A 14,016-nucleotide genomic window follows, 5' to 3' on the forward strand; every position below is an offset into this window, starting at 1 on the left:
TGCCCACCACTAATCCCCATCACCACTAATGCCCAACACTGACACCCAGCACCATCATGCCCACCACTAATACCCATCACCACCAATGCCCAACACTGACACCCAGCACCATCATGCCCACCACTAATCCCCATCACCACTAATGCCCAACACTGACACCCAGCACCATCATGCCCACCACTAATCCCCATCACCACTAATGCCCAGCACCATCATGCCCATCACTGGTGCCCATTACCTTTATATGAGAACTACCCAGCAACAACCAATGGCCTCACTGAAGGTCATGAAACAAGACTCGACTGTAGATGTACAAAACGTATTCGATTACGACCTTGACCTTTACGTGTTATCTCACCAAGGTCACGCACGATAACCATGACGAGGGTTGGTCACTGATGTTTCTCTGAGCCCTGTCTAACTGACTGGAATGGAGGAAACTGCAGCGTATTGGCCCATACTGGGCAGTCCCATTTACACCCAACCCCTATTGCTCATATAAGCATCCAACCTATGTTTGAAGCTATCCGGTGTATTCGACTGACTTTCTTCTTCTTCTACTCTGTCATTTTTGGTCTAGTTATCCGAAGGTGTAAGATATTTAGTATTCAAAGTTATCCGGATGTGAGTTATTTTGGATTCAAGTGTGTGTGTTCATTACTTTGTACTGACGGACCCCAGACAGATATATTATGCTCCTCGTATATATTATGCTCCATAGCTAGCCACACAAGAGCTTCCTCGCCCTTGCCTAACACACGCGCACGCGCGCACACACACACAGAGTTCCTACCATATAAATCCCAGACTATGTTTATTATTTTACCATCAGTCATTACTTAAGAGTTTCTGATGGTGTTAATGACAGACAAAGAGACAGACAGACAGACAGACACATAAATAAACACAACACAACAAGCATCAGGAGAGACACGTACCAGACCATGGCAGGCGGAGAGGGCGACGCGGGAGGCGGTGTGATTCCTGACGTAGCCGTGATAGTGACAGGAGGGCAGGTGACCTATGACCTGGGCGTGGGAACTGCCGTTGAGTAGAGCGCCCCCACGACGCCGCTCTACTACTGCATGGGGCGCCAAGAACCTCCTGTTGGGGCTGAGGGTCACCTGTGGGAGAAACACACCTGAGTTAGTCTAATTAACATACAAACAGGTGTAATTGTATCTATAGGAACACACACACACACACACACACACACACACACACACACACACACACACACACACACACACACACACACACACACACTGTACAAGAATATGACCATACTGTACATACATTCATGATAACGTAAAAATTAAAAATTGTGGAATTTAAAGAATTTGGAAGCAAAAAAGATGAAAATATACTGTATTTTTAGATTAACGAACAGAAGTTTATATGTCTGTCGGGATATAGAGAACTAGGAGAAGTAAATAGCTAACCTAGCCTCTTAAACTCAGTGATAATATCCTACACTGATCCTACGCTGGTTCGAGATCCTTAACATACCTGGTGATCCTTCCCATCTAAGGATATCATGTAGTGGAGGTTGAGGTCGTGGTGAGGATCTACAGAGGCGACGTGTCGTTTAGATCTAAGGGCGGGAGTGTCGTGGTGATGGAGGAGGCGGTGGGTGAGGAAGGTACCGTCGGTGTTAACTCTCCTGGGGGTGACCACCTCGTAGGACCTCAGCGTCGATACATATTCCGCTGTCAAGAAGGAAATATTGACTGTTAATTACCTGTTTACTATAAGACCCACATATGGAAAATAAATCACAACATATTTAGTACATCCTGATGTTTATTTCTTTCTCACTACATTTCCTGCAGAGACGCGATGCTTGACGGTGCAGGAGGGACGAGACAACACCTTCATCGCCTCCTACAGGTTTTTCCTTCAACTCAAATTCGATCACTGAAACATCGCTGAGTAATTATGGACAATACTCGTTTTGTTTGAAGGTCTTAATGACTCTAATGACCTCGTTAGTGTACTGTAAGTCTGTTAGGTAGTTGATGGAGAATTTTGGGGGAAGTAAGGAGTAATATTTCACACTAACGACCTTTGACCTCTTCCCATGACCCACATTATGACTTTTAAATGAATGATGATTTAATAAACTCTATATAATACCTCAGGTCAGTGTTTAGAATTCCTTGACCTCTGTTCCAGTGTGACGGGTGATCTTCGTCAGGTGAGTATTGCATCATCCTCGCCAGCAGTCTAGACGGTGCCCACAACCCACCTCTCCCGGGGCACAGGGTAGTAATCACGAGATAGTCCTAACCTAACCTTCTTACACTCTACATAAAACGTGTTAGGTTAGGTTAAAAAGTGTCATATGTGTAGGCCTACGAGGTTGTGACGTCACTACATAACACCTGCATGAAAACTTATTTCCCTTACACCTGTTAACATGATGGCCACAACGGACCTCATGTAATGCTCTGAGCTATTGTCCCCCCCCCCCCCGACCCTTGAGTGACACTTCAACTAGTAAAAGCGTTTATGGCTGAGAGTCTTGTGGTGACACTCGTATCTTCCTCAGTCACCCTTGATGTGTTCGAGGAGTTTGTACTCAATGGTGGTAATCTAAAACTACTTTGTCCGTTTGTTAGTTCGGCCTCGTGTGGTTTCTCGCTCTACGCGGCTACAGATATGAAGATAGAGAGCTGAAGTTTGTCTTAAGAGATGTGTATGTACCCCAGAAATACCATGAATGCTAAGTCGTGTGTGTGTGTGTGTCTCAACTAGTAAAGAAAAAATAAAAAATAAATACATTTTGGTGAAGTTCCATCTTAGCAACAATGTTATATCACCCCGGCACAACCAGACGTCCTTGGGCTGTCACTCCACGCTTTCATCGCCTGACGCAGCTGTACACACACACACACACGACTTAGCATTCAGGATCAACTTAAAAAAAATAATAATACTAAGAGACGCTTTGCACCAGCCGTCCAGTTGAACACTACAATCAGGTACTTTCCGATACCTGCCCGACCACAGGTAATAAATGCACACCTGTTGATCACACAGAAATCTTTACACTACATTTATCTCTCGTGTGTAATCAAAACTCCCATCTTTGTTTGCCATGGATATTTATTTTGTTCATTTTTGCCAAGTTTATCCCATTTTGTTTGCCATGGATATTTTTGTATCATTTTTTGCCACAGTTATATAAAGTTTCGTAACTACATTGGTAAGTATTGACTGTACGTGTTTATAAGTAAGTATTAAGTGACTCTTTGGATATACAAGTACAGAAGATACCTGAGAGAGGAAGGGGGAGGAGAGGAGGGGGTTTGCCCAGGTGTGTGTGTGTGTGTGTGTGTGTTGGTAAAAACGTAAGAGAAAGAAAGAAGAGAGAAAATGAAAAAAATCAAGAGGAGGGAAAGAGAACCAGAAGAAATACAAATAATAGGAAGAAGGGAGAGACAGACAGAATGTAAATAATAATAATACCTTCTCTTGTTTGTTCTTCATAAAGGAAAAATAACAATAAAAATAACACGTTAGAAATATAATAACAACAACTACAGACAAGACAAGATCATAAATAAAATGCGTAATGTTATGAGTTATAAAATTGTTATAAGACATATGGCTGTTAAAGTAGGCATATTATGGCTGTTAATGTAGACATATGGCTGTTAAAGTAGACATTTGGCTGTTAAAGTAGACATATGGTTATTAAAGTAGACATATGGCTGTTAAAGTAGACATATGGCTGTTAAAGTAGACATATGGCTGTTAAAGTAGACATGTTACTGGAAGACAGACAGACATACATACAGTACACCACAAGTAACCAGGCATTGGACCACCACGGTAAGACATAATCCTCTCTGGGCTAGACATAATGGCTACCTGAACAAGCTTTACTAATTCCTAATCTCCAATCCCGACCGTCTGGCTGGATCATAATCTATATTTACAATCCCTAATCCGAAATGGTCTATGAGTGGGATAGCATCTTTTTCCCCCTAGACCTCAGCTGGATGGAGAGGTAAGCCATCATGGTCCTCTTGGTTCGTGTGGGGGGAGGGGGTACTGTGTGTGTGTGTGTGTGTGTGTGTGTGTGTGTGTGTGTGTGTAGAATACCGATGTTGTAGACAATAGAGGAGAGGAAATGCCTGTATTAAATGTTTGACTGATGGTGATGGTGGAGGCTGTTGGTGATAGTGTAATGATGGTGTTGATATAGGTTAGGTTAGGTAAGGTACAAAATATTCAATTTACTTTTTATTTAGTCAAAGATGGAGAGAGAGAGAGAGAGAGAGAGAGAGAGAGAGAGAGAGAGAGAGAGAATGAGAATGCCTCCTCCACTATTCTCGACAGATTCACACCCCCTCCCCCCACCTCTGTATGCAAGACCAGCCCTCGCCATCACCCTGCCTCCTCCCTGGCATACACAAGTGACGGTAAACAGGGGACACACACACACACACACACACACACACATTTGGGCCTCCAACTTGTGTGCTTCGCTTTGGCTCCTCAATGTGACTACAATGTGTGGATGCTGGTAGGTAATTGTGGTAGAGCCTGGATGAGATGTCGACTGTCCTTCTCTCTCCTTCGGTCGGCTTTGCTCTGCCTCAGGGGAACGAGAGCTTCTGCCCCTACTCCGTCAACTGCTGCAGATATCGACTATGAGGCTACAGTCACCGAATGCCGCATCGATCTGCGGCTCAACTAATTTAACACAGATAGGATAGTTGCTTATGTATTAGGATATTTAATATTAAGGTAAATAAATGGTGGCGAAGGTGTGGCTATTGGGGGAGGCTGGAGGCCACGTTGTGGTAGAGGGGTGGTTGGTGGTGTGGTAGAGGGTGGTTGGGTAGTGGGGGTGGTGGCAGGAGGGTGTGTGGTTGGTGGTAGTGGTAGAGGGTGTGGTTGGTAGTTGTGGCCAGTAGAGGGTGTGGTTGGTGGTAGTTGTGGTAGAGGGTGTGGTTGGTGGTAGTTGTAGAGGTGTGGCTGGTGTGGTAGAGGGTGTGGGGTAGTTGTGGGTAGAGGGTGTGGTGGTGGAAGCTGTGGTGGTGTGGCTGGTGGAAGTGGTAGGAGGGTATGGTTGGTGGTAGTTGTGGTAGAGGGTGTGGTTGGTGGTAATTGTGGTAGAGGGTGTGGTTGGTGGTAGTTGTGGTAGAGGGTGTGGTTGGTGGTAGTTGTGGTAGAGGGTGTGGTTGGTGGTAGTTGTGGTAGAGGGGTGTGGTTGATGGTAATTGTGGTAGTTGTCCCACCACACTCCAGGACAGCGTATCCAAATCATCCTGGCCACACCATAATGAGTCTTAATGACCCAACCCTTCACAGTATCGGTCAGGTTCAACATAACACACGTCGATACTGTCAACAAACTTCCATCTATGAGGAGTAAAGGTCTCCAAACACACACCTGCTACACACCTGGAGACGATTTCCCGCCGTGTGAACTGTTAACACACTCCGGTTGCCTCTATTAAAATCAGTTCCCAGGGAGTGAGGTGTAGTGTAGTATCCTGACGGTGCAGGAGACAGCGACCTTGGCAAGTTGTCATGCAGGCACGACCTTGACCTCGTCTACTGGGTGTATGACTCGTCCTCCAGGCTCCTCCACACCTGAGTAATGACAGCTGGGGAGGTCTCTCTCTCTCCCCTTGTTGTTCTCTGGCCGCCACCTTCTGTACCTGTACTTGCATGTCATTTCTGAGCTAATATAACGACATACAGTGAACGAGTTATGTTGATCATCAGGTAGACTGTAATGTGTTCCTTTGGCAACACTGAGGGAGGGGGTGTGTGTTCCTCTGGCATCACTGGGTGAGGGAGGGGGCGTGTACCTCTGGCAACACTGGAGGGGGTGCAGGTGATCATGGGTGGTCAGGTGTGAGGATACCTGGAGGCGGGAGTGGTGTCATCGAGGACCATGGTGTGTGTGTGGGTGGAAGACGCCTGTGTAGTGTTGGAGAGAGTACAAGGGTGTGTGTCCGTCCGTCAGTCAGTCATCAGGAGGCGGCAGAGTAAGGTGGTAGCCCCAGTACCCATAATCACCACCAATAGACCATTTCTCAAGATAGCATCACACACACAGAGTTGACCAAGAGTCTACCTGTAGACATTTCCTCGCCACACACTCACACACACGTGGTCATTACCCCTAATTACACCTGGGAAGAGGAACGAATACTTTAGTAATGGGAGGATGTAATTATTCTCGTTTAGATTACAGAGAGAAGAACAGTGAATGTGGTAACTGTGGTGAAATATGTTCTTGTGGTGTGTGTGTGTGTGAGTACGTTTTGTTTTGTGTGTGTATATGCATGTGTAGGTGCTACTACGTGTATGTATGCGTGTACATGTAGTATAGGTGTGTCGATAACTCACAAACGCGCACTGTCGACTTACACGCACACGTATATAATATATAATAATATAATTTAATTTATTACAGTTAACTCATTATTTATTCACCTTAAGGGAATCATATAACAACCACCAATTATATATCGTCGTTTAATATAATGTATCGCCTATATATCGGTGCAAATTATAGGTATATCCTCAATAATTTACGTATAACTTGCAATTACTGAGAAGAGCTTATACATATATGCTACACCAGGCTATATTGTGTCTTATAGTGATACAGTGTGTCTTATAGTGTTATTAGTGTGTCTAATAGTGGTATAGTGTGTCTAATGAGGATATAGTGTGGTAAATAAGTATAGTGATTGCGTGTTGTGAAGAATTTTATATTGTTTGCAGGTGTTTATATAAGAGTATATTAGTTGGGTCAGACGTTTTAGTATAATATAGGTGTGGAGAGAGAGAGAGAGAGAGAGAGAGAGAGAGAGAGCAATGACATTATAGAATAGAGGGAATTAAGGAAGAACAGATATACACAACACTAAACTTAGATGCATGGTAGTGGTGGTGGTGGTGGTGGTAGTAGCGGTGGTGGTGGTGGTGGTATAGATATTCCTCACACCACCCTAAACACACACACACACACACACACACACACACACACACATTTTCACCAGGTGGGAGAAATCTCATTAGCGGAGGTGTCACACTTGTCCACCTATTCAGTATATAACAACAACGAGAAACGTGTTTACCTGTGATAGTGGATAATTACTTCTCACCTGTGGGGGTTTAGTTTCAGACGATGGTAAGTAAGTTTTAGAAAGACATCAAGTTTCATAAGATTGTGTTTAAGTTTCAGGAGGACGAGAAGTTTCAGGTGGCGATGGTGAGTTTCAGTGACGAGGGAGGTAAGAAACGTGCAAGAATTTGTGAATGGTGAATGATGATGAGGATAAAATGAGAAGATAGTGAAGGTAGAGAGGAGTAGTAAGATAGGTGTGTGTGTGTGTGTGTGTGTGTGTGTGTGTGTGAGCTTGAGTGTAGCCTTGCTTGCGAGTGTGTATAAACATGTATGCTCACGTTTATGCTTGTGTGTATGCATATGCTCACAATGCCTATCACAACCACTGTCGGTACCCTGGGCATGGAGCTGGGCATGCAGGGGAACCACAGACCACAGGGGAGAGGAACCCAGGGTAAGACTAAGGGAGGGGAGAGGGTAGGGGTTGAGATACGCGGCTCTGGTGTGTGTAATGGATGATGGGTGGGGTGAGGCGGGGGTAAGGAGGGGTCAAGGTGGTAGCAAACAGTCGTGAGTGAGACAGCATATAGTCATGTCAACACAGATAGTGATACACGATACTCATTTGGAAATTCATCAGGTGTATAGATACTTTTTGGGAGGAGGCCCGAGTTACACCTGTCCATTAATCTCGCCAGGAATCAAGAGAAAAACAGTTTTACTTCAAGAGTGAATAAGACTGTGTGTAGTGGTAGTAATGGTTCCTATTGGCCTGATATTATTAACCTTGTGTAGCTGATGTAGAAGAGAGTTGGACTGTAGGCTGGTGTCTACAGGAGTCACTACATCGGGAAGACATACAGTACATCTATTATCATCACTACACTCTTAATTATATACTTTTGAATTCTTGACACCAAAAAACTACGAAAGTATGTCAACAAGACAGATTAATGTATGTATGTATAGTATGTATGTATATGTATGTATGTATGTATGTATGCATGTTCAGGACCCGACCACAAGTATATCTACATCCCTTGTTCCCGTGTCAGTAGTCAGTATACCAGAACTTCCTGCTGATACTGAGTCGAGCAGAAGCAGGCATATATTTTTCTGAGCAATATTTACGATATTGATTCACTGTCCAAGGTGATCCCACGGGTCTTTCTTTACAGCTCTCACCGTCGCTTCTATTACTGACAACACACATACCCCCTACTGACTCATTAACGGTGTTTTAGTGTTACGTAACGATAAATTAAAACGAAAAATACTATTAATAGATGAGAAATCAATTTAATAACGAAGTATATAAATCATTACAGTCTGCCCCCTTCTATTCCATTTTTCTTTACATAATTAGAAAACGGAAGTGTCTGGGAGGGTGGCTGGGCGGGCGCTTACAACACACATCACTCGCTATGAAAAAACAAGGAGCACGTCCAAGCATTTGTCTGTCTGGGCGTCCTGCCAACCCGCCGTCGTGTTTTCCTCCCCACAAGACCATAATAAAAATCCCAAGACCTGATGGTATCCCACCCGCCCTCCTTAAAAAAGAAACTTGTATAGACAGTCCATTCACCTTTTCTTATCTACGGTGTACTATAGGAGGTGTAGTGTTAGTGTGTGGTAGAGGGTGTAGTGTTAGTGTGTGGTAGAGGGTGTAGTGGTAGAGGGTGTAGTGTTAGTGTGTGGTAGAGGGTGTAGTGTTAACGGTACAGTGTCCCCCCCCCTCCCCATAGCTCAGCATAGTGTTATATATAAACATTTTCCCGTGAGGATGTACACACACACACACACACACACACACACACACACACACACACACACACAATGATAAACATCTTCATTTGTACACAACCATACAAACATCAATCAATCTCGCTTGTACACTGTGATTCGTTCATCATCATCGCAATAAAAAAAAACTCCTTCCTCACATGTGCCGTAAAAACCAGCCTTGTCCACTAATTCAACTCCCTCCATATAACGGATTTTCCTCTATAATCCGTTAAATAGAGGGTTTTACTATATAACTTCAACCTTACTTCTACTGCACATAACTTCCTCCCTCACAGCGTCCACCCACCTAATAACTTATCACGTGTGGGTTGGCGCCTCACTGATCGTCTTATCAATATTAGACAAAATACAATCTGGAGACAATTGACCCATCCAAGACCAGCCTCTTACTGTCTGTTTCTTGTCTGTCTATCGTCTGTCTACTACACCGTCGTTTGTTGTTAGATAATGTCTTTGTTACTCGCTTTTACTGTCTATATTAATCATGGTTAGTTTCAGTAAATATCAAGTCAAATATTACCTCTTCCACCTTCTTCTTGTTCCCCTCCTTATCCCCACCTCCCTCCCCTCTGTTCTCTACCCCGTCCCTTCCCTCCCCCCCCCACCCCTGGATCCATCACCGACACACTCTAGTGGACTTCAGCAGGTGGGGTGATGTCTTACCCGGGGTGCTGTGAAGACTCTGTTGTCAAGTTCTGCATCCACCTTATGTGCGTCTATACCACCCACCACACGCCTCCACCCACCATAACCATACCTCCACCCATCACACCTACACCAACCTGCACCACACACCTCTCCACCAACCTGCACCACACACCTCTCCACCAACCTGCACCACACACCTCTCCACCAACCTGCACCACACACCACCACCACAGGACATACCTCTCATGTTTTTCAAATAAAGCGGTTAGGACGGTTGGGTTCCTCTCGTCATTTAAATATTCAAATCTCTTTTTCTAGTCGTTTGGAGAGTGTGGTAAATGGTACCTGGAGGAGGAGGTAATGGTAGGTGAAGGAGATAGTGGTACCTGGAGGAGGAGGTAATGGTAGGTGAAGGAGATAGTGGTACCTGGAGGACGGGGTAATGGTAGGTGAAGGAGATAGTGGTATCTGGAGGACGGGGTAATGGTAGGTGAAGGAGATAGTGGTACCTGGAGGACGGGGTAATGGTAGGTGAAGGAGATAGTGGTACCTGGAGGAGGAGGTAATGGTAGGTGAAGGAGATAGTGGTACCTGGAGGACGGGGTAATGGTAGGTAAGCCTTATATAGTATAGGCTCGACTGACCACCCTCCTCATCCCTCACTCTAATGATTTTTCTCTGTTCTATAGAGACTAAAACTTCCAAACACCAAACACACACTTACCATATTTTTTACCTGTAGTTATGTTCATTATCTACGAACATAAAAGTTTATATATTCCTTCTTACGTAACCTTCCCAAACACGTCATTGTATATATTATTTCTTGAATATTATCTTGTAAGTAGTTGGTAATATCCAGATTTAATTAAGTTTCCTCGTAAAAAATAACAAGATGTTCGGTTAAGTTTTGTATTTCCGATGGTGTAAAAAAAATCTATTTTGTTTTGTACCCGATAGTGTGTTTATATTGACCTACATGACGTAAAAACAATTAAACACATGTTAATAAGTATAATGACCCTTCATGTCAGTTACTATAGAGGTTTTTTACCTTGAAGACGAAGACAGTGGTATTCTTAGTCATAACTCAAGTCTTCGCTTTATTTCCAGCTTAAAGACGTATTATTTCAGGTTCATGTTATGTATTGCCTTTAGAGTCACCAGTCACTATTATATACAGGAATTATCTATTGAAATGACCCAAGACTCTCTGTGTACGATTAGGCTAAGAACCGTACTAACTGACCCATACCTATCACAGTACAAACTAATACTGGGATTTATCTGGATTAGCAAGATGGGAGAAAATCTGAGTGTTAAATAAGGGTGGGTTGGGTTAGCTTTAGGTTAGGTAAGAATAGGATAGGTTGGGTTAGGTTAGGTTATAACTTGACACAAAGAGGCTGATCCTATCCCTGGTGGAACTGCTTGCTGGTGTGTACGTCTGCAGAACCTGACAGACAGGTGTGACGGTGTATCTGATTGCTTCTAATTGCTCCAGACTCACATTACATCAACAATACTTAAACCACAACTCCACCAGTAACGTTCTTCTTTTCTAATTAAGACTTAATTTTCGGGGATAATGAGTCAATTTCTCGCTAAAATGGGATTATAAAAACCGTTAGGGACGTTACAACTTCTCCTAAAAATTGAATTCAAAAATTTAAACTGTATCAAGTGTCCAATACTATCCAAGTGGTTGATGACGTCAAGTTAGGTATCAAAGCTGATGAAACGGCCAAAATAAACGACTTTTTTATAATTTTTTTTTTTTACCAATATATTAGAATTTTCCCTTGGGGCAGTTTAATTTCCTCTCGCGGCCCGCCAAGATGGAACACTGTTATAAGCCATGGTGTTTGGCTGTATCGGAGTAACTTCCCACTAAAACCTTAATATAACTTTTTTTTTTCTATTACTGAATAAAATCCAAAAAATACAACAATTACTAACATATTACTGATCTATGGAATAAATTTACCTAAAGAAATAATCACCTCTTTAAATAAACAAACAGGGAGACCTTCAAGAGACGACCAGACAACAATTGGGTAGATCAAAGATGTCGCTGCCAGCTTTAAGAAGAAGTCTGGGTTTATTTTTAGCCAGGAAATTAAACTCAGCTCTCCCGGCCAACTCGAATCCATCATTGTCCAGTAAGTGGTTGAAGATGTGGCCACCGGGTACGTACACACACACACACACACACACACATACATACATACCTTCATCTTCCTTCCACCCACTAACCATACCCTTAGCCTAACCTTCCACCCAGCCCTTCCTTCCACCCACCACCACCCATCTTGCCTCTACCTAACCCGAGAAAAATATACCAGTAGGTGTACAGTATATATTCCCTCTGTAGTCCAGTCTGGCCACGGGGTCGGTCCGGCTGGGGGAGTGATAACATCTGGAGCCGGATTCTTGGGGATTTTAAGAATGTTGTTTTTGTTTTGTTTTACTTGTTGTCTTCTCGTCCTTTTAATGTTTTTTTTTCTTTTTCTCGTCTTCATTTTCTTCTTTTAATTCTTCTTCGTTTTTCTGTGTTTTTTTTCATTTTCTTCTACTTCTTTTCGTCCTTATTATTAATTTTCGTCTTTGTCTTCTTCATTTTCTTCTTTTTGTTCTTCGTTTTTTCCGGGTTTTTTCTTCATTTTATTCTTCTTTTCGTCCTCGTTATTAATTTTCGTCTTTGTCTTCTTCACTTCTCTTAATTCTTCTCGTCTTCGTCTTCTTCCTGCCCGAGCATCATCCATCACACATAGTTACGATAAGCATCACAGTCAAATTTCAATGTTTATCTTGTCTGCCATCTTTACCTTACCTTCAACTAGTTCTGGCGCCTTTTTCAAAAATCACTAGAGTAGAAAACAGTCAAGTTTGAATCTTTTGAGCACAGGTTCATAAAAGATTCCTTGGGTTCAGAATCATAAACAGTCTGACATACACAATATAACGCCACCGTAGTCATATAATATAATTGGGTCGTTTAGAGTCCGTTACCGCGACGAAGCTTTGAGGACACTGGTTGGCGCCAAGTGATGTTGCGCCGCCGCGAATTTACAGAACCATAAACACTCCTTAAATATTTCAGGCCCCATTAAATTATACTATTAAATTCTTATAATCCTTTTGGTAATTTTTTTAACACTAAGCATCAAAAAAAAAAATAAAAAACATGACTTGGCACCTGCTCTCCGTTCCCTTATGTACGGGCGGGAGTCTAGCCCCTCTCTTGAATTACCGTCAGTAACCCCTTGTTGTGACGCGGGAGATGACGTACAGCAGTGTAATGAAGGGGTTCAGAAGCTAACCCCGAGTCTCTGAACACTTTCTAAGTAGATTCATGTGTTATCTGATCCTCCTGACGGGGAGTTGACACTGCTCTTTTTTTTGTCTACCCCTATACTGTCGAGGAAGGGACCTTGTTTGTTTGTCTCCCACGGTGATATACGTATGAATGTCGTGTCTCTTTCTCCTAGCATAGTTATGTTGATGTTTGACAGCCATATACCCGGGAGTATTTGAGCTGCATCAGTCAGCTCTGAAAATTTCTCTCTGTCAACTGACTAACTCATTTACTTACTGCTGATTAATTTTTTGTTTGTTGTTTATTTGTTTTCGTCGTATTTCGTCCCCTTTTGTCAATTTCCGTCGTTTTTGTCTTTATTGTCGTTTTTACGGTCGTCTTCGTCGTGTGTGCCGACTATCTCTGTTGTTGTTGTTACCAGGACGGTGTTACCCTTACAAGCCGGTCTTCCCTCTACACGGCAGGAAGAGACGCCTGGAGGAGGACTGTTCATAGATTCCTGGGTGGTGGTAACCTGAGCCAGCCCAACTCTTGTTATGAAACTATTAACCTGTATTAGGAGGTGTGGGGGAGGGGAGGTGTGGGTAGGTGAGGTGTGTGGGGAGGGGGTGGTGTGTGTGGGTAGGGGAGGTGTGTAGGGAGAGAAGGTGTTGGTAGGTGAGGTGTGTGGGGAAGGGAGGTGTGTGGGGAGGGAAGGTGTAGGTAGGGAGGGAAGGTGTAGGTAGGGAGGGCAGGTGTATAGGTAGGGGAGGGAAGGTGTAGGTAGGGGAGGGAAGGTGTAGGTAGGGAAGAAGCTGGTAGAGAGGGCAGGTGTATAGGTAGGGAAGGTGTAGATAAGACAGGTAGGGACAGGTGGTATTTGTGACATAAACTGCACGTGAAACAGGAGCCAAGCAATGAGTGAGGTCTGACACCACAACACAGAACTAGCGTAAACAAGTGTTAAATTTTCTTTAAAACAAACCTCAGACCTGACCTGACATAACCTTAACCTAACCTCATATAAGTTAACATAGCCTAATCTAACCTAACCTAAAACTCTCCAACAACTAACCAACTCTAACCTGACCTGACCTAACCTAACTAGCTTGGTAGGAAGGGAAGTGTTTTGTTTACATGACAGAGAATGTTGGGGTGCAGT

General features: G+C 43.4%; 1 protein-coding gene across 1 annotated transcript in view; it reads right to left on the reverse strand.

Annotated features, from left to right (window-relative positions):
* Nucleotides 1-14,016, reverse strand: part of LOC121864164 (A disintegrin and metalloproteinase with thrombospondin motifs 7-like) — a 99,572-nt gene that overhangs the window by 53,529 nt on the left and 32,027 nt on the right. Inside the window, exons 2-3 of the mRNA XM_042363147.1 lie at nucleotides 1,510-1,709; nucleotides 939-1,124 (exon numbers count right to left, since the gene is read on the reverse strand). Coding sequence (XP_042219081.1) covers nucleotides 939-1,124; nucleotides 1,510-1,709 — 386 coding nt within the window. The remainder of the gene's footprint in view (nucleotides 1-938; nucleotides 1,125-1,509; nucleotides 1,710-14,016) is intronic.

The sequence above is a fragment of the Homarus americanus genome, unplaced genomic scaffold (genome assembly GCF_018991925.1).
Source record: "Homarus americanus isolate GMGI-L3 unplaced genomic scaffold, GMGI_Hamer_2.0 scaffold26351, whole genome shotgun sequence".
Lineage (NCBI taxonomy): Eukaryota > Metazoa > Arthropoda > Malacostraca > Decapoda > Nephropidae > Homarus > Homarus americanus.